Below are 24,578 nucleotides of genomic sequence, written 5' to 3'. Positions count from 1 at the left end.
ATATACACATAGCCAGAGGAAGTTTCTAAAAGCATGTGTGTATATTTAGAAAACAAGCAGAGGTTACCATTAAACTTCCTTATTGCAGGGGGATACTTGTAGCCCTATTCATGACTTCCATGTATCTGTCTTTAAAGAACACCTTGGGATTTACCTTTTCCAATAGTCCCCTACCCTCTTGCCCCTCCTTCTATTTTCCCAAAGAGAAAGGTCTGGTAGAAGTGAAAGAGGAAGTGAACCCTCAGTTCGGAACCATATCCAAGCCAAGATCAATGGACAATGAAGATAATAACGAGAGAAAATCTACGAAGATGAAATACCTGTGGTTGCCTGGGCCATCAGGGTCTGAGCATTCTGCCCGTCCATCAGCCCATGAAGTTGGATAGTGTAATTAGTGGAAGCTCTGAGGTTGGTGATTATGGAGTTTCTTAAGGCCCCGGGTACCGTTTGTACCTCAGAGTCCAGAGGGATGTCAGAATTCCTAACTTCTAAAACAAAGCTATCAAAGGCGGCATCCTGAGCTTTCCACGAGAGCAACATGCTGCCTGAAGTAACACTGGTGGCAGTGAATTGGCTAAGGAGTGGTTCAGCTACTATAGAAAGGGGAAAAAATGGAAAAGAGGGTGAATTAAAGCACAGCTTTAAATACATAAGACTAAATCCATGAAAATGTCATCCTTTGTTAAAAAACCCTTTAAAGGTAGATTCAAAACACCTGTTGGAGACTGGTGGTGTTTTTTTTTTTCTGATTTTCTGAGATAGGAGTGTTCATCCAAACTTTCAAATATACCATTTAAGGGGTATTCTGATAGCCTCTTAGGATTCTGTGATGGTCAATAAAATGAAGGTGGTCATTATCAAGTCTTTGAAAAGTGTCTGGGGATAGTCTAGATACTTCAAGGGGTTAGCATTTGAGCAGCTCTAAGAAGGCATCGTAGTTCATGGGTGGGTAAAAATCCTCTTTGCAACTGGTTCAATGGTACCAAATAATTTTGATTACAGGACCCCTGTCCATTGGATTTGCTAGGCAGTGTAGACAGTTAAATTACGGTGGTTAATATCATTGTTTTTGTCATTTCACAGCAACCCAGTTTAACTCGATAAACAAGGACCTGCTTACTAAAGAGAAAACAACACTCAAATGGTATTAGTATTCTGTGTCAGCCACATCTGAGTTGAATACCTTTATAGCAGGACCCATCCAGTGAAACTTTCCATGGCCTAAGGCTCAATAAATATTAAATGATAGCAAGAACAAATACATTCTGTAAGGGATTTTCCTTTTTTTTCCCCGAAGTAACCTTGGTCGGGGAAGGTTGAGTTTGGAGAGGATCTAGTGAAGGACATGCCTTTCTGCACTTCACAAATCTAAGGGGCAATTGCTAAGAAGCAATTTTTTTTTTCTGAAAGCATACAAATACTGAGTTGTGGAAGCTCTGCTAATGGGAGAAGTTAGATGCACACAGTAAGTGCTCAGTAAGTAGCCTGCCACAAAGATAAAGGTATGGCAGAGCATATACCTAGGCTAGGAACCTTTTAATGAGCTGCCCTACCTCTCTTCACCTCCATCAAATTTTTTATGGCAACCTCCACACCACACTTCCACTCTCCAGAAATAACATTATAGAAAAATATGTAGTCTTCCTCCACTCTTCTCTCCTCCCTGCTTCAATACAGTCAGGCTTAAATCTGGAAGCTCAAGGCTCTTGGGGCCTTGTTTTGGGTCAAAGGATTCTTGGCTGAAGGTGATTAAAACAATATATTTCTCACTGGTACTTTCTGTTTTCTGATTCAGCTGTTCTTATAGTTTAGAGATCTAGTGTCTCTTCTCCAAGAGGTCAATAAAAAAGTATTTTTTTTCTTAAGGTATCATTAGACCAGATTAATTTGTATCTACCCCAGTGCTTAATACAGTGACTAGCACATAGTTATCATTTAATAAATACCCTTAAAAAGGGGAGGAGATGGGGAGCAGAGTGATTCCTCCTAGAAATGGTGCTAAGGGGTTGCTACTATTTCCTTTTTCTGATTTGGTAGCCTATCAGAGGCCATCAGAAGCCCAAATAATGTCCATCTTCCCATCTAGATTATAAACTCATTGTGGGATCATGTCCACCAACTCTATTGTATTGTACTCTCCCAAGGGCTTAGTAAATATAACTGATTGATTAATGTCAACAAAATTTTCAATCTTGTAGAGGTAAGAGACAGTTTGATGGGTGCCTTCAGACACTGGGGTGAAAGGCCCAGTTTACAACCATGTTGGTAGTTTGGGTAGCTTTAAACTCTAGCTTTCATTCAAAAATCAGGATGGGTTTGGCTTCATAATGTTGTTGAAAAAGAAACTCTCCCCACTAACTACAGAAAGAAGAGCTAGTAAACAGCAACTCAGACTGACCAGACTAACTTTTGGGGGAAACAGCAACTCTTTAGTCTGCCCTTGGGCCTGGCTGACCTTCATCTTTTTCTGTAAAACTGCTGTTCTTTGTTGTTATTGGGCAGTGGCATATTCCTCCTGGGCTCTATAGGGTTTGACCTATAGCTACTCACTTTATTTTATGGGGTGAGGGTGAAAGGGGGGTGGCAACTCTTCAAAAGCTTTTCTAGTAAAGATCCAAGATATAGATACATAGCTTTGCCCATGGCAATTTACACCCTTCAACTTAGAGGAATACATTGCAAGACAATATCCAGTAGAGCCAGATTCCTTGCATGAATGGTATGCCTCTGAAGTTCATTGGTCATGTATTTAAAACAGATGGATAATTTTTAAAAAATGGGTTTCTGAAGAAAGGGTTGAGAGGAACTTAGAAACAAAAATAATAACAGGCATGGCATTTTTGTTAAGTGTTTACTAAATGTAAAGCACTCTGCTAAGCCTTGGAGTAGATACAAGAGAATCAGCTCAGACAAAAGAGAAAGATGAGATGTCATGGAATGATTGTCATCACTCACCTGAGACATCATCCACTCCCCTGCTGAAAGGAAGATGAGATTTTGGGTAGTGTAAATGTCCAAGAAAATTCATAGGGTATTAAACAGAAATGTATATTGAATTACAATTTTGTGATAATATCAGATATTATCATTCAACACAGAAGGGAGGAAGTAAGCTCAGGACCCAGAGATGGCAACTGGTTCAATCTGCCCCTGCTGTTGGGAGAGAAGTAAGATCAATTGTTCAGCTGAGGTTCCTGCTGACTGTCCCATAAATTGGGTGGTCTCGAGCTTGGGAGCTAGAATACTGATGTTCGTTGGAACACAGGGAGGAAAGACTGGGCCATAAGTGAGGGGGCAACAGAGAAGGAAAAAAAAAACCAAGCCTGCAAATCAGAATCTGGAAAAAGAAGCATTAGAAATGGATAGAGGTAGAGACACATATACCTGTAGTAGCTGCAGCACTTATAGCTTTTGTATGGACCCCAGGTGCGACTCCAGAGAGGTAGGCAATGAAATCAGTGTTGGGGAAAAGCCCTGAGATATGCATGGTCCGTAAAGTGCCCGAGATGTTGAATTCCAGGGGTTCCAGCAACCTATTGGAATCAATAATTTCAATGGTAAAAGTTTCAAAAGCCTCATCAGGTGCTGTCCAGGAGAGGTTGAAGCTTTCATGTGTTATGCTGGAAATGGTTAAATTCCCAACTTCTGGTTCCTTTGCTGAAAAGAGGAAGAAGGGAAGAAGAAAAATAATCAGAATTACAACCTTGTCTTTAATGCACTTCGGGCATTGAGAGTACATTCTTGTTAAATAGAGCTGAAACTGGAATCAGAGTAGGAGTTTTGAACTTAAACACTTTAAATCATAAAGGTTCCAAGACACAGAGGTAGACATACAAGCCTAGGAGAAAGAGAGCAGTATGGTTAAAGCAAGTTTCCATGCTCCTGCACTGGCATGCAGCTCTTAAGGCTTAAAGGCTCCTGGAAAATCGAGAGACTGCAGTAAAGAATTGGCTGAATTCCAAGCCCCTTATTTGTCAGCTTCTCTGTTACCAGGGAAAATGATTCAGAGTTATGGAGTACCTTAGGAGGAAGATGGAATGTAGCTAGAGGAAGAGAGTATTCAGTCCTCTTTTGATCCACCTTTCTTAGATTTTTAAATTAGCAGCATATAATCTGCCCTGAGATGACTGACAGGCAGGGACATTCCTGTTTCCCACAAAGTGTCTTTCCCTTGGAAGACACTGCCACTGATTAGAATGAGAATTCGGGAATCCTGACACCATCCTCCCAAAGGCAATTCGTTAAAGCTCCTTCCCTGGCAATGACTTGTAAGTAGAATAGATCATCCTATCATTTTAGCATCTTCTGTGTCCTTCAAGCTAATCAAACAAAGCTGGAAAAGCCATTCCTAGCCATTCTCAAACCTTGCTTGTATTCATTTATCCCATTTAAATATTTTTCATCATTTACCATATATGTGCAAATGTGTGACAAGGAAAATGTCCCACTCACACTAAACTAGCTAAGCCTAGCCCAGCCGGATACAAGCCACTCTCTTCAGCCAACAGTGAAAACTTTTTTTAAAGAAGACACAATTAACAATTCTCACAGAGGTGAGTACTGTATTGAAGGTAGACCTATCTTTTTGGCAAGAAATATATCTGTTAGGTATCCCAGAGCAATTCTCAAGAGTGTTGGTGAGGCACAGGTCTAATGGATTTTCTGTGAAATTAATCAGCAGTCCTCAAGTCCTGTTTGCCAAGTGATTCATCAGAAATGGAAAAATCTCAATTATTAATAGTTATATGACCTCATTAGGAAATGCAAAGCCTCTACATAGCTCCCTTGGATTATACTCTCTTTGGCCCCAGAGAAGAAAATAAAAGGGGAAGGAGTATCAGGAAATAGCCCTAAAAAAAGTCTAAGGCCAAATCTATCCAACTACAATTTCCTAGTAATTCAGACTTTCCTGCCCTTGTGGTATGACTGAGTTACTTGGTTACATAGTTACATACTATGTGGAATATTTGAAAAATTGAGACAAAGATACTTTTTGGTAGGGACAGCAGGGGAAGAAGGAGAGATGGGAAAGAAGGGATACAAGGTATACAGTTGTAATAACAGTGGCATTTATTAAGCACTTACTATATGCCAAACATGGTACTAATCTCTGGAGTAGATAAAAGATAACCAGGGATTGTGATAGGATTCTGTGCTGAATGGACTGTGAGTCTGACCAAGTTTGAAATTGCTTATGACCTTTAGTATAAATAAGTGTAGCAAATGGGAGCACACTAATAAATTTAAAGGTGAGGCTGGAGTGTAAAGAAAAAGAGAATTGTGGTGACGCAACCAGAGGAGTACTGAATCGCATAATACAGTGATTCAGATTTCCCCATTTAATACATGCTTCCTAAACATTAGTTTAGGTCCTTGGGTAGGGGGCCACAGGATTTTACATAGTATGAAGCTCTACAACCCTAGACTGATAAAATAAATGGTCCTCTTGTAGCCTGATAGAGGGACTGCACCTCCCTAGACCACTTATTTCCAGGGAGTTACTTAGGCCAGGGAGAAGAAAAGCTCATTGAGTATTGATGAAGGTAGCATTCACAGCCTTGGTTTCATCATGAACCGAGGAGACACCATTCGCAACTTAACAGCTTGCCCTCAGCAGAGATTCCCAAAAGAAATAATCTGTGCATCACCAAAACTCACCTCTGTGGGAGTGGGAACTTTCACTGTTTCCAACCACTGCACAAGCGAAGCTGACTCAGGAGGCGAATGACATTTTACAGTGACCATTCCTATCCCGAGAGTAACGGCCATGGCAAAGGGTACAACATCCAAACTAGACTTGTTCAGAGCATGCTGGGTTGAGCTCAGCCAGGATGCCCAGAGCCCTAGTCTTAGGCATAGGGAGCCTAAAAACCAGGTAGCATCATGCACCCTCATTTCAGCCATAAAGCTGCCCCTGGATCCATGCAGCACCTTGAATATACCCCTGATCTCGAACAGGTCAAACTTGGCAGCCAAGAGGAGCACAAATAAAGTTCAGTTAAATCAGATGCGGGGGGCGGGGGCAGTGTGTGTGTGTGTGTGTGTGTGTGTGTGTGTGTGTGTGTGTGTGTGTGATAAACTTGAATTCAAGTGGCATGACTATGTACATGAAATTGTATTTAAAGAAGATACCTGTGGAGACTTCAGCAAATAGGGGATTTGTTCTGTAGCCCTGAATCAAACCGAAGATGGTGACTTTATAGAGAGTGGCAGCCTTGAGCCCAGTCACGTCCACAGATCTCAGTCCTCCAGGGACCGTGAGATTCTGTGCCTCCAGATTGTCAGCCTCCTGCACCTGAATGACAAATTCCTCATAGGCCCCATCGGCTGCTGTCCAGTTGACTTGGAGGGCCTCCCAGCTAACCTCTGATACTGTTACCTCTCCCAGTTCGGGTGCCTCCTCTGGACAAGGACAGAAAGTTAGTCAGTCACTCGAATGAAAAAAGCGAAGGCACATCTCCCCACCCAACCATGAGAAGTCACTTTCAATGGTTTGTATTAGTTTATTTAAATTGTATTCACTAAGCATCTGCATTTGTCCCATTTTTCCATTCAAGCCTCTAGGCTTCCTTCATTTAGGGTGGAAATATCACTGGGTTGGTTGTGGAAATATGCCTGACTAGCATATGTGTTCTCATTTGGAAAATTTAATGGGAGCTTTAAAGGTACATTTCTTGGGGAATTTCTTAAGCTGTTTTCCCTTCTAAATATAATATCATGATCTCAACAAATGAATTGTGACAATTTATGAAACATAAAGTCTGTCTAATCCTGGCAGAACAGTTACATTCCTCCTCAGAATGTTTCCTTCATATGGGGAAGAAAGATCAGGCTTTAGACTAAGCCTGCCTTTGTACTCCTCTAGGGATCCCTAATTTCCCGTGGTGTTTGGCTTTCCAGACTGTTTCTCATTTTCTGAGTGATTCTTCCGGTAAAGTGTTTTCAGGTAAAATAAAGTAAAATTTTTTAAAAAATAGACCAACATGATCTGATGAAACCATTTAAAGAGGTCCAATCAATAATACTGCATTGTGGCCTGCAGGACTGATTCCTTAATCGTTTAATGGGGACATAAAATCTTGTCCTATTGCTAGTTCAGAGAGGTTGAGGTTAATCCTGATTCCGAGTCCCAGCTTTTGTTACTTTTCAGGGTCAAATGGAGCTTCTGAGCTATTTGAAGTTAACCTTTTTCTTGGCCTCAGCAAATATAAAACCACACTGTGCACTGAAAAGGAAAGGCTGTAGAGTGTGGGTTCAAAAGACAATACCTGTGGTAGCTTGCGCTGAAAGGGGTTCAGAAGTGTAGCCTCCAATCACACCATACAAGGTGATTCTGTAAGGTGTTGATGCCTTGAGGCCTGACACTTCCAAGAAGGTCAGTCCTCTAGGGACTGTGAGATTCTGGGTTTCCTCTGGATCATGAAACTCCTGCACCTGAATGACAAAGTTCTCAAAGGCCACATCAGATATCCAGTTGAGCTTGAGAGCCTCCCAGCTAATGTTTGAGACTGTTAACATTCCCAGGTGAGGTGCCTCCTCTGAATAAGGACAGAGAGTCAGTTAGTTACTCCTGTTTGGAAGCAATATAAGCCAACAGGGTTGTGGGTCTGATCCCAAATTTCCTTTCAAAGTGCCACATAATCGGAGCCCTTTTTGGTATGAGTGATTCGCATTGTCTGAGGGAGGGTTGGCTATTCTTTGTGAAGATGACATTATTCATCTTAGGGGAACACCAAACTATGAAAGCCAACTAGTAACTTGGGAAAATCGTATTGATCTAGCTTGGTAGGAGAGACATTTTAACTCCAACCCCAGTGTTGATTAGTTAAGCAACACTTCTTTACCAAATTAAAAGGCGCTCTAGGTTTTCATTTATCTAAGAGGCTCTGAGAAGCAGCATAGATAAGTGGAAAGAGCACGGTTCTGGGAGTCATAGGACCTAGATTCTAATTCTGGCTCTTCTACTTGTCTGCTGGGTGACCTTGAACTTACCTCCTCTGTGCCTTAATTTCCTCATCTGTAAAATGGGGATTCAATACCCATTTTTCCTCCCATTTAGACTGAGAGGCCCACATAGGACAGAGACTATGTTTGAGCTGATTGTCTTGTATTTTCCCCTGTGCTTAGTACAGTGCCTGGCACATAGTATGCATTTAACATAATAATAATAATAATAATTTCCCCATTTCAGGAGCAGGGAATGAGTCTCAGTAGTCAAGAGAACAGGGAATTTTGGGATGGCTTACTGACAGGTACCTGTTGTCACTTCAGCAATAAGGGGTTCAGTCTTGAGGCCTTTGGTCACACCATGTAGTGTGATTCTATACAATGCTCCCCTTTGAAGGCCAGTGACATGTACAGACCGCAGGCCACCGGGGATGGTGAGATGGCGAGATCCTCCCAGACCGCCAGCCTCCTGCACAGCCAGGACAAAGTGCTCAAAGACCCCATCGGCAGCTGACCAGTTGACTTTGAGAGATTCCCAGCTAAGCTCTGACACCGTCAGGTTTCCCAGCTCTGGCACTTGCTCTGAATAAGGACAGAGAATTACTTGGTTACGGAAAATGGCAGAGCAACAAAAGTTTCAGAATCTAGGAATAGAAGGGATAAGATCTACTTGCATTAGGTAAGTATGGGTATGTCTTGTTAAGAGTTAATCACCTGACTTCTCAGTATACTACAGACAACAGGTTTTTGGCACTAGAAACTGCTGTGGTCACTTGAAGTACAATATTTTTGTCCCTAGTCCTTGGCTATTAGGAGTAGATTGTAATGGACAATCTACATTTAAAAATCCTATTGTTGGCTGAGAAATATGTAGGTCTCCTTTGTTTCTTAACCTAGAATTTTGACTTACTGAGCAATAATGATTCCAAACTCAACATCAAGATGCCTTTGAATCTATTAACATTTTCCCAATTCCAAATCACTCTAAACTCAGGCTCAGAGTTTGCACACACAGATATCTCATTAAGGGATTAATTTGCAGCTTGAATGGGAGATGTGTATTCCTTTGGAAAAGTGTTGGTTATTATTGATTATAAAAAGTAAGAATATTTTATAATTAGGAGAAAGCAAGGATGTTTCCAAGATAGTATGTTAAGTTTACAGTTGGGATGATTAATGATGATCTGGCATGGTACAAACTCTTCACCTTATGAAGAGTAAACACTATAAAGTCACATGTTTCCCAGTGACAAATCTACCTGTCCTTCAGGTAAAAAACTAAGGTTATGTGGATTAGTGAATTAGGTCATGTACCTGTGATACTTTCAACAGAAAGCGGTTTTGTGGTGAACCCCCGAATCACCCCATAGATGGTAATTCTGTAAGGTGTGCCAGACTTGAGTCCAGCCACGTCCACAGATCTCAAGATGCCCGGCACCGTGACATTCTTAATTTCCTCCAGATTGTCAGCCTCCTGCACCTGAATGACAAACTTCTCATGGGCCCCACCTTGTGCCATCCAGTTGACTTTGAGGGCATCCCAGCTAACCTCTGACACCATTAAATCTCCCAGCTTGGGTGTTTCCACTGAATGAGGACAGATAATTGTTTGTTACTCAGGGTTCAAGCCATTAGTACCTAGAAGAGATTTAAAGCTAGTTTTGATGACTATAAAACCTTTCACCCATTTTTATTAATTTGTCTCTCTATTCAGTCTCTTTGTATTCTCTTCCCTCCCTCTTGAAGGGAGAACAGGTCTAAGGGTGAGGAAAAGCAAAGACATTTTTTCCATTCATGGGAATTGTCTCTTGTCTCTTTTTAAGGAGGGGCCACTTAGGGAGCAACCCTTTAGAATCCTGGGAAAATCCTGAGTGGGCCAGTGGGAACAGGAAGGGGGTGGCTTCTAGTAGTAATGATAGTATTAGTATATTAGTAAGAACATTTATTGAGCATACCATTTGGTGTGGTGCACTGTATTGGATGCTTGGGAAGTTCAGAATAATGAAGTGACATGTTACCTGCCCTAAAGGCAGGTACACTCCAAATTACACTAATTTATGCTCTTACTCCTTTAATGAGGAGCAACTTGGGGAGCAAACAACCCACTGGAAACACCTGGAAAATCTTGGTTCAGTCGGAGAAGATGGAGCTACTCATGGAATCTCTTCTGCTTCCATTTGCTTGTCCCTTAACAACCTTCCTCTCCCTTCTGTGTCATTTATGCACTTGTTTTCTGTATCCTTTAAGGATTTGATATTCACCCCACCCTCAGCCCCACAGCACTTTTGTACATACCAGTAATTTATTTATATTAAAATCTGTCTCCCCCTCCAGACCACGTCTACCAACTCTGTTGTATTATACTATCCCAAAATCTTAGTTCAGTGCTGTGTACAAAATAGACTTTCAAGTGAGGCCCCAATCATGGGCCACCCTTGCCTGCTGGTGGCTCGGAGTGTCTAAGGAGTGTGACCTTAGGCAAGTCACTTCACTTCTTTGGGCCTCAGTTCCCTCATCTGTTAAATGGGGATCAAGAATGTGAACCCCAAGTGGGAAAGGGACTGTATCCAACCTGATTAACTTGTACCTACCCCAGCATTTAGAACAGTACTTGGCACATAGTAAGCACTTAACAAGTACCATTATTATTATTATTATTATTATTATTATTATTATTATTATTATTATTATTCCACTGATTAAATGACTGCTTGATAATCCAGGAGGCAGCTCAGAATCATTAAGGAGAGTGATGAGGAGGGCAGAAATGAAGGAGTGCCTACTTCTCGAACAATCTCCTTCCCTCTTGCTCATATCTCAGAAATTACCAGAATTTCCCCTTTTTATCTATCATCACAACTCTTCTCAAAAGCAGTGAACACAACCATAAAGCAAATTGCCATTAAAAAATTTGGCAGTATTCTGAGACACAGCTGCCCTTTTAGGGGATTATCCCATCTGACCTATTTTGAGGCTTGCATTTGGTTCTGTGATTACAACCCTTAGAAATCCCTGTTTGAGGATCAATAAATTAGGACAATACCTGTGGAGACTTCAGCAGACAGGGGCTTTGTGTGGTAGCCCTGATTCACCCCATAAGCAGTGACTTTATAAGGTGTAGCAGCCTTGAGCCCAATAATGTCCACAGATCTCAAGACACCAGGCACCGTGACATTCTTAGCCTCCTCCAGATTGTCAGCCTCCTGCACCTGAATGACAAACTCCTCATAGGCCCCATCAGCTGCTGTCCAGTTGACTTGGAGGGCCTCCCAGCTAACCTCTGACACCGATAAATCTCCCAGCTCAGGTGCCTCCTCTGGATAAGGACAGAGAATTGATCAGTCACAAAAGTCACAAACCATCTCAAGGCAAGGAACCAAGAAAACAGAACTCGTTAAACAGATTTGAGTTGTATCTGTTGAAAGATTTTGAATGAACTTAACATTAGCCAACTCCAAAAAGTATGCATGGCACTGCTAACTCAGGCTCAGGGACTGAGAGCAATCAGACATTCAGCAGGATATACACTTAATAGCATAAAAATAACTACAACATGCAACACCAGCTCTGGGCTGCTTCACCTGGTGATGTTCATTGTTGCCAGATGCATGATTACACTGGTGCTGCTAATCTGGGGATTGGAGGGAATTTTTTTTCTTTGGGCATGGTGAATGTTTTGAACCTATCTGTAAAGTTGGTTTAATATTCAGAAATAATGATCTTCTTAGATTCTCCTACATCTTATTCCAAATTTCTCACTTTGTACGATGTGGGTGAGATTCTCTGTTTACATCAGGATTCAAATAAGGTCACAAACTTCAATCTATTCTTTAATAAGAGTTCATACCATAAGTTATATCCATGTCATGATCCTAGTAGCAAATAAAGAGAATAAGGACTCAGGTGGTTTAATCTACCCATGGGGACCAAAAGAGGACTCCAGACATTATCTGTTCGAAGACTCAGGGGTGGCCTATGTTGTGTCTGGCATCTGAAGTTTCATTTAGCCCTCTTAGTAGCTCCTTATTTCTTCATACCACGCAGGGGACCTAAGTGTTAGGGAGCCATGCAGGCTTGATCAAGAGGGCAAAAGTCATTCACATGAAGCTCTGATGTTTCTGAGTTTGAGAAAAAGGATGGAGTGATACCATATCATTAAAAACTTCTAGGGCTAGAGTATGCAAACTCTTTTGCTCCTAGGAATCATGGGACCAGTTCTGTTTATATCCTCCCTTGAGTTAGTTTCACCCAGGACATTTGGTTTGGTTTCCACTAAGGAATTTTCCATCACATTATTTTTCCAGTTGCCAAAGCAGCATCTACTGCAACTGAATTACACAGAGTGCCCCCGCTACTGCTGCCAGCCTTCTTGCACAGTGGGCTGGGGAACACATGAGATCAAGGCCAGAGAGTGTGGCTGGCTTGGCACTACCCATCACCACAACTGGTGAAATTGCCCTGCCCTGCCCCTGAACTAAAGTCCTAAATGAGGGAACAGTCCAAAGTTGTGACACACTGGTTGAAGAGGTGGAAATGTCATTTGGTGTCTCCCTACTTAAGTAGGGATGCATATTTTATTGGACTAGAATATGTGCCCATCTAAGTTTTCCAGGTTCAGTGGGAGAGACTGTCCTTCAGTGACACTCACACCCACGGATGAAATTACACCCTCAGCCATATTGTCTTTTAAGAAAGGTATGTATGTATATACATCTATTATCATTTCATTATAAATCAAAATAGGATCATAAACAGAAGAGCAATAATAATGATAATAATAATGATGGTATTTGTTAAACACTTACTATGTGCCAAGCACTGTTCTAAGTGCTGTTAGATACAGGATAATCAGGTTGTCCCGCATGGGGCTCACAGTCTACATCCCCATTTTACAGATGAGGTAACTGAGGCACAGAGAAGTTAAGTGACTTGCCCAAGGTCACACAGCAGACAAATGGTATAGCTGGGGTTAGAACCCAGGACCTTCTGACTCTCGGCCCAGGCTCTTGACACTAAGCCACACTGTTTCTCTAGAATATCTTAACAGAAAAAGGGAAATTTCTATTCCTGATGAGTCCCACCCTTTTTCTGAACATCATCCTTTCTGTGCAAACAGTATGTCTACAGCCTATACAAATTCACCTTTAATAATAATAATAATAATAATAATGGCATTTGTTAAGCACTTACTATGTGCAAAGCACTGTTCTAAGCACTGGGGAGGATACAAGGTGATCAGGTTATCCCACATGGGGCTCACAGTCTTAATTCCCATTTTACAGATGAGGAAACTGAGACCCAGAAAAGTGAAGTGACTTGCCCAAAGTCACACAGCTAAGTGATGGAGCCAGGATCTGAACCCATAACCTCTGACCCCCAAGCCCATGCTCTTTCCACTGAGCCACGCTGCTTCTCTACTTTGTTGGAATGAGAACATAAAGTCTTCCTGTCTCAATATGCCATACACCCAAGGCTACTGCTATTTGAGGCTGAGATAGTTCGAGGGTATTGATGCCTCATCAGCTCCCCTCTTGGCATGCAAACAAAAAGAGAGAATGATCCTCAGTAGCTTGGCCATAAATCCTGGATTTAGTTGGGACAGTCAAGATTTTTGTGGACCATCCTGGGCAATTTCAACAAATGTACATATGCTCTGGAATTGGATTTGTCCCAGATAAATGCCTTAGTCTGCCTTGTCCTCAGTTTTAGCTAGTAAACAGCACATGCAGGACAATTCAATGCCACTGGTTAAGCAAGAAAAAAAAGAAACAAAAAACTGACGTGGGAAGTATAAAATCTGATATAAAATTTCAAAATGCAGCCCCCTCCAAACCATGAAAGACAGGTATTTTACAAGTAGAAACCAAGATGGCAAAGAAACAGGGAGGCAAATGTTGGATTGTACGGAAGTTTTTCTCACAATAAGCCAACTAAGTTGGAGACCCTTATTCCATGACATGTTTAATGAAATACCAATGACTAGTCAAAGACCCATTGACACGATGTGGCTGATAAGGTGATGCTGACCTGATCGGGGTTGTTTGGTTGAGTCTAGCTAAATTCTTGTCATTGTGAGATCAAGAATTCAAGGGAAGCTCTATTTCACTTTCACTAGACTGCCACTGAAATCTACAAACCAAAAAATCAAAACAAGTTAGCTACTGTTTGGGGGCTGAGTCTATGTTTAAATATAGAACAAAGTAACTACACTGACCACCTATTAGATTTGCATGTGAAATGGCAGATGAAGTATGTTTTAGTTAAAATCCTTAATCCAAAGATATTGGCATGCAGCAGAGAAAAGAAAACCAAAGGTCTGGAAATGATTTCTTCTAAAAACTTACCAGAAAGCCAAAGAAGTGTCAGGCAGTTCATCCCTAAACATCACTCAGGCAGTCAGTCAATAAAAATTATTGAGCACTTACTGTCTGCAGAGCCCTGTACTAAGCACTTGGGAATGTACAAAATGGTCAAAAGCCATCCAGAAAATATCCAACGCAATAAAAATGTAAAATCTCCTCACAGCCAGAGAATTAAATCAACCCACCACTTTGCACATGCAGTAAGTATTTTTACTGCAAAGTAAATTGAGTAGTAGTAGTGGTCGTAGTAGTAGCAGCAGTAATATTTATTAAGTGCTGATTGTGTGCAGAGCACTGCACTAAATGCTGGGAGGGAGCAGCCAACGCAATGAAGAGTTGCGTCCTGAAGTGCTTGACATGGCATCTAGGCATGATGAAAGCATGCTTCATGACTGCTGTGTGGCAGGGAAAAGTAATGGGAAAAACTGCCAAATGGCACAAGGGTTAATACTGCAGTATCATCTACAACAGTTTTAGCTGGATTAAAGAGAGGATGATGCCTAGTTCCCAGATGAATAAGAGATGTGGATGGACAACTAAGAATTGTTGAACCATTCCACGCATGTGTGACATTTCCATGAAGTTACCTGGTTTCCACTGAAAAATTGTTTTTCAAATGAATTCTTGGGGATTTATTCAGGAAAATTCCTCTCTTTGGGAGCTCCCAAGATAACACTTTGTAACTTGGCACTGACATTTACACTAGGAAGAACTTCAACCTTGGCTAGAGGTGCCCATTGGGAGTTAGCCTATGTGATGGAACCTTGAGGGGAAGATCCTTTTGTGTAGAGAAGCAGCATAACCTACTGGCAAGAGCAGAGGCTTAGGAGTCAGAGGACCTGGGTTCTAATCTCGGCTCTGCCAGTTATCTTCTGTGTGACCTTAGGCAAGTCATTTAATTTCTCTGTTCCTCATTTCACTCATCTACAAAATTGGGATTAAGATTGTGAGCCCCATGTGGGACAGGGACTGTATCCAACCTGATTACCTTGTAACTACCCCAGTGCTTAGAACAGTGCTTGGTACATAGTAAGCACTTAACAAGTACCATAATTATCATTATTATTTAGTTGGTGTGATCAATGAGACTCACTTTTATTTGTGAGATCCTATTACGACTATGGTTTCCAGCATGTAACTCGAGATTATCATGTCTAATCCAAGATGAATGAGCAGGTTAGAAGGATGAATCCAGTTTGGAGTTTAGGAGTCGAGAACGACATTCAGTATAGCCTTTGACAGACAGAATGGTTTCCAGGGACAATGGTGCTGAATTGTTGAATTTCTAATGTATAAAGAGCATCCAAACTGCTTCATCCCTGTCAGTGGATGGAAGCACTAAGGGAGTCAACTGAGATGAAGCGCCTTGCCCACATTCTCAATTTTGAGATATAGCCTAATACTGCATCCAAATTTCTAGGGGAGAAAAGAGAAAATGAAGACCAACTCTTAAAAGGACCCTGTCAGAACCTTCATAAAATGTGCACTTAAGAACAGACATTTCTCAAACTGTTCAAAGCAATTGAAAGCCACTTTCTCCAGTTTATACATCACGATTGCTTTGACATACCACTCATGTCTAAGATGGAATCTAGAAGGTTGAAGGCAGACTGTGCAAAAGGTCTGCATTATAGACCTGCATGATAGTGGAAGAATTCCAAGTAGGCATTCAGGTTTTACATGATTTGTTCATTTGTTTCAATATGCTACCCCATGAACTAGTTTATGACCACCCTTCTTAGCAAGGGCTGTGTTTTCTCAGATAGGAAAGAATCAAAAATTGAGATAAAATGGTGTAAGGCAGAGAATGAGACAAATATAGACATCTTTGTCCCTTCATAACCAGATAATGTTCTCCTTGTTTGCTGTGTGTTTTCAGTAATGATAGAAATTGCTACAAGAAAACTCCTTCTGTGTCTTTGGAGTGAAAAGAGTGAAATGGTAGTTCTGAAAGTGAAGTAGACAAGGAGCAGAGATGAGGAATGCTGCTGTGTTGTTAGTGAAAACAGATGTTTCCCACAAGCTCCCTGTGTGTGAATTCTCTGGCTTTTTATCCTTCAGGACATAAACCTCTGGACAGTCAATGGCAGATCCTTAAGTTTCTCTGAATATTAACCTGCTCTGGAGCATTCAGTTCTTAGGCAAAGTAGACTAGCTTTTTCTGGATGAGAGACTATAGAGAAATCAAGTTATACTAGAATGTTCAAGGTTCTTAGGCATCTCCTTCCCTAGCTCAGAAGCAACATTGTCCCAGCACCCTGAGTCCCAGTAAAGACAATTCAGTTCTATGAGATATGTAGACAAAATGACAAGTTCAGGTAGCAAAGGACTAGTCTCAACGCATAGTGGAAAGTTGACTCCAGACCAGGTTAGACATGACCTCAGAAACTTTTGTTTTTGCTGGAAATGTCTTGGCAGGGAATGTATCTACCAATTCTGTTATATTGTACTCTATTGTAATGATTGACTGGATGGTAGCATTTAACTTTACTGCTGTCAAGTGGGGCATGAAACATGGAAGAACTGAAATATGTAGTGGGGGGACAAATCCCCACAGTTCCACTTGTGAATAGGAAAAGGTGGCCCAGTGCCACCAACTTTGGTGTCAAATCATCAAAAGCAGAGTGGGAAGAGACTAGTGCAAGTAGGAAAGACCACCCTAGAGAGTCATTCAGTCCTTCTCACTCTCTCCCCCCACCCCAATCTCTTTCTATCCAGAAAGGAAAATTCAGTCTAATGCAGGATATATTCCTCTTGATTCATTTTCAATATGTAATAAGAGTGAAAAACTGTATGAATGAAGCCACTGTTTCCAAACTATGCCCCTGGGATGCCCTTACTAGGCATGAGGGAATAAAGAGTCATTTCATTTGGAGATCAGTTTATGGTCTTTACTGGCCTTCTCTGGCAGGGGTCGAGGACTTCCCCATGACTAAGTGGAGCTGGGGTATTTAGCTTCCTGCTGTAGCCAGAGGGTAAAATAACATGTGTTATATTTGGCTTGGGGGAAGGAAAGTGGCCTGACTCAGAAACTCTCAAAGAAGGAAAGGGATGAGATATATTCATATATGTTTATTATATATATGTATATATATATGTAAATATCTTCATACTTATATGAAGATATATATTTGTCTTTCTCTTTATATTCTATACACCTATATATTATATATCTGTAGAGGAGTGACATGGCCTAGTGGATAGAGAATGGGCTTGGGAATCAGAAGGACCTGGGTTCTAAACTCAGCTCTGCTACATGTCTGCTGCGTGGCCTTGGACAAGTCACTTGACTTCTATGTGCTTCATTTACCTCATGCTTCAGTTACCTCATCTGTAAAATGGGAATTAAGACACTGAGCTCCATGTGAGACAGACATTATGTCCAACCCAATTTGCATGTATCCTTTCCAGCACTTAATAGAGTGCCTGGCACCTAGTAAATGCTTAATAAATACCATAGTTACTAATTATTATTATTAAATATATGCCTACATATACTTTGCTCTTTCTCCTCTCCAGCTCTTATTTTTACTTTTGGAGTATCTAAGTTTTCTCATCCCTAATCAGGCTAATTACCGCCTAACAGGAACCTGGGTCCATCTCTGCTGGAGCTTTGCAAATGCTTCTCTTGATTCAGCAACCTTGTAGGAAAGGCTGAGAAACAGTTTCTGCTCAAAGTCTGCTTTTACTCAAGAAGGCTAATCTCAGAAATTCCCAGGCAAGTCTTGCCCAAGGCCTCGAGCTCCAGCTCTGATGAGGGTATGAAAGGTCCGGTCGTTGGCCTGAGCCCTGGGTGGTGCAGTAACCGGGTCCCTGACCCCATAGTTTTCACGTTCCTCATCCATGGCTGGAAGCTCAGAAAGGACATAGGAGAGGGTGAGTGGGTGTATATTGCTGCACTCCTTATGCCTCCTACCTCTCCTCTCCAATGGAGCTGCTTCCTCATCAGAAGAGATGGAGGAGACAAGAACTGCTCAGCCTGGATGAAACTAGGTTGAGATGTAACAAGATTATATCCTGAGAGAGGATAGTGGTGAGGGCATGGAAAATCACCACACAAGCCCAGATGTTACTTCTCCCTTGTGGTTCCTCTTCCACCCGATAAGGAATATCATTCTTTACAACTGGAAATACTCCTATCGGGTAGCAGTGCCTAGTGGTTCATACTCTCTAGACAGGTCTATCCGAAGGCCAGTGATAACAAGCTATGATCATGTCTCTGAGAGAATGGTCTGACCCAAAGAGTCACTGTACCAGAGAACTGAGGGCCACTGTTGATATTTTTTATCATCTTTGGATTCTGAAAAGCCAAACTGGATGTGTTCTGCAAGACCAATAATTTCCATAAATTCCACTTGTCAGAGGGACAAGAGTTAGCTCATGTAACCTTGAGGGTTCTGGTTTCTTGATATGAATCGTGAGGGTTAGCTGAAGGTTTAGACCCAGGTTCACAGAGTTCTTCCCCATCCACTGATCAGGAGGGCCAGGCCCCTTGATGACCTTGACTGTGGTATGACAGCTCAATTCACAAGGACCGATAGCTGAGGAAACCAATATTAAAACTCACCACCACTATATACTTTACATTATTCTACTGTGGGGATTGGAGAACTCATGATGAGAGCCCAGTCAGAGTTCAGTCTCTGGGCTCCCTGGAAGCCTTGAATCTACAATTACCCTCTGGGACCCAATGGGTCCCATATTCATTTGGCCTGAGGCAGAGCCATTTTGACCCCAAGCCATGACAATATGTATCTTCCAGTGCACAGCTGAGGGGTTCCTCTTGGAAGAAGGAGTTCACCCAGCAGATAGTTTCCAAGTCCCTGAGGCTACAAAGGTGCAATAGATGCCCTTTTTTGGAGAGTCTGGACACAGGAGGGGTCAACACAGTAGCTGGGTGGAGTACCCTGGCTCTGCACACTGAGGCACTCACTGACTTGCTCCTACAGGATTGAAAATTCAGGAAATTACTCAGAGAGGAGGTTCTTACTCATTTACCACCCCCCCACCAGATTTTGCAATAGTATTTGACAAAGCCAGGTGCTGCAATCTAAATGCCACCAACTTCTTGACCTCCGTCCTGCTACCGGCATTTTTTCCACTCTGTTCTTATTTAAAAACACAGGAATAGATTACTCTTCTATTCAAGCCCAGTTGATCATTTACAAAATTATTGAATGTTTCCATGGAAAAGTCCAAATTCTCCAGTTTTCACAAGCATTACCTTTTGATTTGTCAATAAAGAGACATCCACTGAGCTCTGGGACCCTGATTGCCCGTCTAAGCCTTTGCTCCCCTAACTTCCCAACAATCAGATAAAGAAGACCATAAAGGAAGCATTGTTTGCTTGGTTGGGAAAACCAGTCACTATCTTTGAACTTCTATGGGAGAGGAGTAAAGGAGAAAGAAGGAGAAAGGAGAAAGAAGTCTTGTTACATTAGGGTCTATGCACATCTTGAGTCTGTGATGCCTTAAGAGGAAAGAGAACAGCCTGCAATTAGAACCCGTAAAGGAAAAAAAATCAGATAGGTTAATGTACTTGTCTCACGCTTTCCTAAAATAGAAAGAAAAAGAAAGAAACTATTAATGTTTGATTCTCCTACACCAGCTAGGAGAAAAACGAGAGTAATCATTAAATAAGAATAGGTACATTCTCACTAGAAAGAAAACTTGTGAAGCATTACGATCTCTGAGGAATAAAGAGTTGAATAGCACCCCTTTATATGATATTTATATTCCTTAAAAAGGAACACAAATAACTAATGCAAAGAAAACTTTGAGACCAGAGGTTACAGACTACCAACCCTGTGGATGAATTAGCAGTCTCTTGATTATGCAAGCACCATGGACTGGACGGTAGCCTGCAGAGACATCCCTAAGACAACTGACTCAGCACCCCTGTCTCAAAGGAGGTGACTCACCTGTTGCACCCTTCACTCGGGCCGCTTTGCTCTTGTGTCTTCCTTTCTCAGCTACTAGGTTTATGGAATATTCGATGCCAGGATTCAGACCTCTCAGAACATAAGAACTTGTGCCCCCTGGCAACTCCATTTCATGGTGTTTGCCAGAAGAGGAATTGTAGGTGAGGCGGTAACGGTCAAATTTGGCCAGAGGTCTTCTCCACAGCAGGGACAGTGAGGTCTCGGTACGTTCTGAAACCTGGAGTTCTTTAGGGGCATCCAAATCTACAAGGAATTAAGAGCCTGCATCATGCCTTGGACCATAATGGTATGCGAGGAATTTCCCCCACCCTTAATCCGGAGTCATTTTTTCTGACAGTTCTAGCCAACTCTAGTGCCGCTCACTGATTTGGGGGACAAACCCTAGTCTAGAAACCTTCAAATTCACCTTTGGAGTCCAAACACATCAGTACCTTTACTTCAGCAGTACTATCTCTATTTCTTCCTACCTCCTTCCCCCTCTCTCTTTCTTCCTGCACCCCTACCCCTCTCTAGACTGTGAGCCCATTGTTGGGTAGGGACCGTTGCCATATGTTGACGATTTGTACTTCCCAAGCGCATAGTACTGTGCTCTACACACAATAAGCGCTCAATAAATACAATTAAGTACATGAATAAAAAGCAGTTTTGTAAGGAAACATTTTCCTAACAACATAATTTCACAGACTTATAGTGCTCAGTTTTTCCAGAATGTTGAATCTCACCTCCCATCTCACAAATGTTGAATTATACATCTCACTTCTCCTTACAGCATTTCCGTGAGGGTGGGAGAGGAATATACAGATCCTATTTTACAGATGGAGCTACTGGGGTCCTCAATATTAAGTAACTTGATAAGGTCACACAGCACATCGGGAGGTCTGCTGAAATTAGAGCCCAGGAATCTGGATTCCCAAAGCCCTCTCTACTTAGGTTCATTTTCTCCTGACCATGAGCTTTAAGTGGCACCATCAGCTCTCTCATTATTATTTATCCACCATCTTCTCCTAACTGCATTCCAGCTCATACTCTCTGTTCCTCTCAAGGTAGCCTAATCAACTCTTTTGTCTCCATTGCCTTGCTTGTAACTTTCCTTTTGCCTGGAGCTCCCTCCCTCTTCAAATTCAGCAGATAACAACTTTTCTCATCTTCATAGACCTCCTCCAGTAGGCATTGCCTATTTAAGATGTGCTGTGCCAGGTCACATCTATTGAAAATCTGCCCTTAGCATTTATGTATATTCTTAATTTACATTAATGTACCCTTTTTTTGTCCATGTGTTGTGCTATAAATGGCTGTACTGTGCTTTCTTTCTCCTCCTCTGACAATTTGTGATGGGTGGATTCGTGTCAGTCTCCCCCAGTAGACTGAGGGCAGAGACTGTGTACACTCTTACTCTATTGTCCTCTCCCACAAGTGCTAAGTACAGTGCTCTGCACCCAGTAGGCACTCAATAAATATGACTGATTGTTTGCTTCTGGTGATGGCTCCAAATTTATTTTGGTCTCCTATCATCATCATCATCAATTGTAAATAGTTTTCTTCAGTTCCTCAATAGAAATAGTTCTTACCAGTAGCAGCATTAATGGTGGCAGGGTTACTTTCTTTGTCGTTCTTGACTGCAGTCACTCCAATACCGTATTCAGTTCCTGGTCTTAAATCTAAGAGAAAAGGTGGAAGAATGAAAACTCAATTTGAGCTGGGAAAGAGTTGGTATCATCCCTTTCTTGGAAAATATTTTTCAGGAGCAGGGGGCCCAGTAAAGAGTGGACTTTTGGGACAAGCTAGTCCCAAAATCAAGGTTTCCAGTTTCTCAGGAATCTTGAATTTTTTCTGAATCCCCAGGGCTGAGGCTGAGGTGTGACTTGGACAGAGTGCAAACCTACCTGTGAGCGTGACTCGGGTTGTAGGCTGCTTGCTCCTCAGCACATCCCTCTCAGCATGGTCCCCTCCAGCGATAGGAGCAAATTTGATTCTGTAATTGTCAATATCAGCTTTCCCATTCTTCCACTCCAAGGTGATGCTACTGTCAGTCTGGGAGACCCGTTTCAGATTCCTGGGGGCATCCAGGCCTGGAAAAGCAGTTTCCTTATTCAAACTCTAGGAGGCATTCTGAAGTGAAGAACTTGGGTTCTAGCCCATGATGACTCTCTATTTTTTTTTAAATGGTGTTTGTAAAGTACGTACTATGTGCTAGGTACTGTACTAAGCGCTGGGAAAGATCTAAGATAATTGAGTTGGACACAGTTCCTGTCCCACATAGGACTCACGGTCTTAATTCCTATTTTACAAATGAGGTAACTGTGGTACGGAGAAGTTAAATGCCTTGCCCAAGGTCAAGCAACAAAAAAGTGTTGTAGTCAGGATTCGAACCCAGGTCCTCTGACTCCCAGGCCCATGCTCTTTCCATTAGACCACCCTACTTCTCATGCTTACTTAATGCAATCTCCCTTATTTTGGTGGGAAAAGGAGAATTTAATGATAACACTAGCTGACTTCATCTCAAAGAAATCTGTCTTTGACTTTAGCTTTACCAGTGGGACCACTTCTTCTTAAGTCAGCTAGCAACCCAGTTATGCAGTCCTGTTAAGGAATGTCCCAGGATGCAAATCATCAAAATGGAAGCATCTGTTACCTGTGGTGAATGTTTCCTTTCCTGGGTTACTTGTCATATCTCCTCTTCTTGAGATGAGTGACACCTCATATTCGGTGTCTGGTTTCAGGTTATCAATCGAATACTGGTTTTCGTCACTAGAGAACTCAATGGTGGTAACATCTCCAGGAACACCTTTAGTGCCATAGGAGAGCTCAATGATGTCAATTTCAGCTAAAGGCTTGAACCATGTGATCAGAGCGGTGGTGTCCGTGACATCTTTCACCTCTATCTGACTGGGAGCATCCAATCCTGGGGAACAAAAATACAGAGCATGAAGATGATTACCTTGAGGTACTGGAGGGATAGCAAGAGATGGTCTCCAGTTGGTCTCAGATGGCCAGTCAGAGGAAGTTCACATTTAACTGAGGACTGGCACCATTATGGAGATGTCAAATGGATCTTTACCAGACCAGACCCTCTGGACACAGAGGAGATTGGTTAAATATGACCCATTTCTGACCCTGGCAGAGCACTGCTGCAGGGCTGCTGCAGGGACTGATGAGTGGTCAATCTCAGGGAGCAGTTGTCAATCATGCCTAATACCATGGTAATCAAGAGGAGCCCATGTGTATTCAAGTAGCATCTTCATGAGCTTAACCAACTTTTCATGACTTATCTGCAGAACTTTTTCAGTGATTCTCCAGAGTGACTCCTAGAGAAGCACCTAGACAGGTGGTTCCTAGTGACAGGACCAACAACTGGTACTCACTTGTGGTGGTCACCTTCTTGAGTCCAGGCCCACGCGTGTTATTCTTCACAATGTGCAGGGAGATCTCGTACTCCTGGCCGGGAGCCAGGCCTGTTTGCTGATAGGTCGTCTCTGGTCTTCTTAGGCTACTGGTGATCTCTTCCCCATCATCTTTGTTCTGAAATAAAGAGGGTTCAGGGTGAGGGTTTGATTTGAAAGGGGTCTCTTCCCTCAGCCTAAAGAACAACCTTTATTTTCTCCTGAGTTTGAAGAATTCACCATTTGGATGTGGGACTGGCCTTATGTGTCTTTAGAATAGAATGAGGTCAATTAAATTAGAAGCTCCTTGAGGGCAGAGACTGTATCTTGCAGTCTCTTTTGTCACTCCCCATACATCCGTTATGGTGTATAACCAGGGGGCAGAACAATAGATTGGACAAAAATGTCTGGGTAGAATGTATCGTCAGACTAGGACACTTGATAGCAAGGATTGTGTCAACCAAGTCTATTGTAGAGAAGCAGCATGGCTTAGTGGAAAGAGCAGGGACTTGGGAGTCAGTGGTTGTGGGTTCTACTCCCGACTCCGCCACTTGTCAGCTGTGTGACTTTGGGCAAGTCACTTAACTTCTAGGTGCCTCAGTTACCTTATCTGTAAAATGGGGATCAAGACTGTGAGCCCCAAGTGGGACAACCTGATAACCTTGTATCTATCCCAGCGCTTAGAACAGTGCTTTGCACATAGTAAGCGCTTAACAAATACCATCATCATTATTATTATTATTATTATTGTACATTTGCCTTAGTGGAAAGTACACGGGATTGGGAGTCAGAGGACGTGGATTCTAATTCCAGCTCCACCACATGCCTGCTGTGTGATCTTGGGCAAGCCACTTAACTTCTCTGTGCCTCAGTTTCCTCATCTGTAAAATGGGGATTAAACTGTGAGCCCCATTCATTCATTCAATTGTATTTACTGAGTGCTTACT

The 24,578-nt window shown here is 42.1% G+C and overlaps 1 protein-coding gene across 9 annotated transcripts in view; it reads right to left on the bottom strand.

Annotated features, from left to right (window-relative positions):
* TNC (tenascin C) overlaps positions 1-24,578 on the bottom strand; it is a 108,335-nt gene that overhangs the window by 43,958 nt on the left and 39,799 nt on the right. For 2 of the 9 annotated variants that reach the window (XM_038745918.1, XM_038745920.1), the window contains exons 6-15: positions 23,614-23,770; positions 22,884-23,153; positions 22,135-22,320; positions 21,820-21,909; positions 20,231-20,494; positions 10,991-11,263; positions 8,257-8,529; positions 7,269-7,538; positions 6,133-6,402; positions 3,385-3,657 (exon numbers count right to left, since the gene is read on the bottom strand). In XM_038745918.1, the coding sequence (XP_038601846.1) occupies positions 3,385-3,657; positions 6,133-6,402; positions 7,269-7,538; positions 8,257-8,529; positions 10,991-11,263; positions 20,231-20,494; positions 21,820-21,909; positions 22,135-22,320; positions 22,884-23,153; positions 23,614-23,770 (2,326 nt within the window). The remainder of the gene's footprint in view (positions 1-3,384; positions 3,658-6,132; positions 6,403-7,268; positions 7,539-8,256; positions 8,530-10,990; positions 11,264-20,230; positions 20,495-21,819; positions 21,910-22,134; positions 22,321-22,883; positions 23,154-23,613; positions 23,771-24,578) is intronic. The other 7 variants (XM_038745926.1, XM_038745927.1, XM_038745919.1 and 4 more) reach the window with 6 other exon arrangements.

The sequence above is a fragment of the Tachyglossus aculeatus genome, chromosome 4 (assembly GCF_015852505.1).
Source record: "Tachyglossus aculeatus isolate mTacAcu1 chromosome 4, mTacAcu1.pri, whole genome shotgun sequence".
NCBI lineage: Eukaryota > Metazoa > Chordata > Mammalia > Monotremata > Tachyglossidae > Tachyglossus > Tachyglossus aculeatus.
Note: the sequence above shows the minus strand (reverse complement) of the source record. Positions and strands in the feature narration are given on the sequence as shown.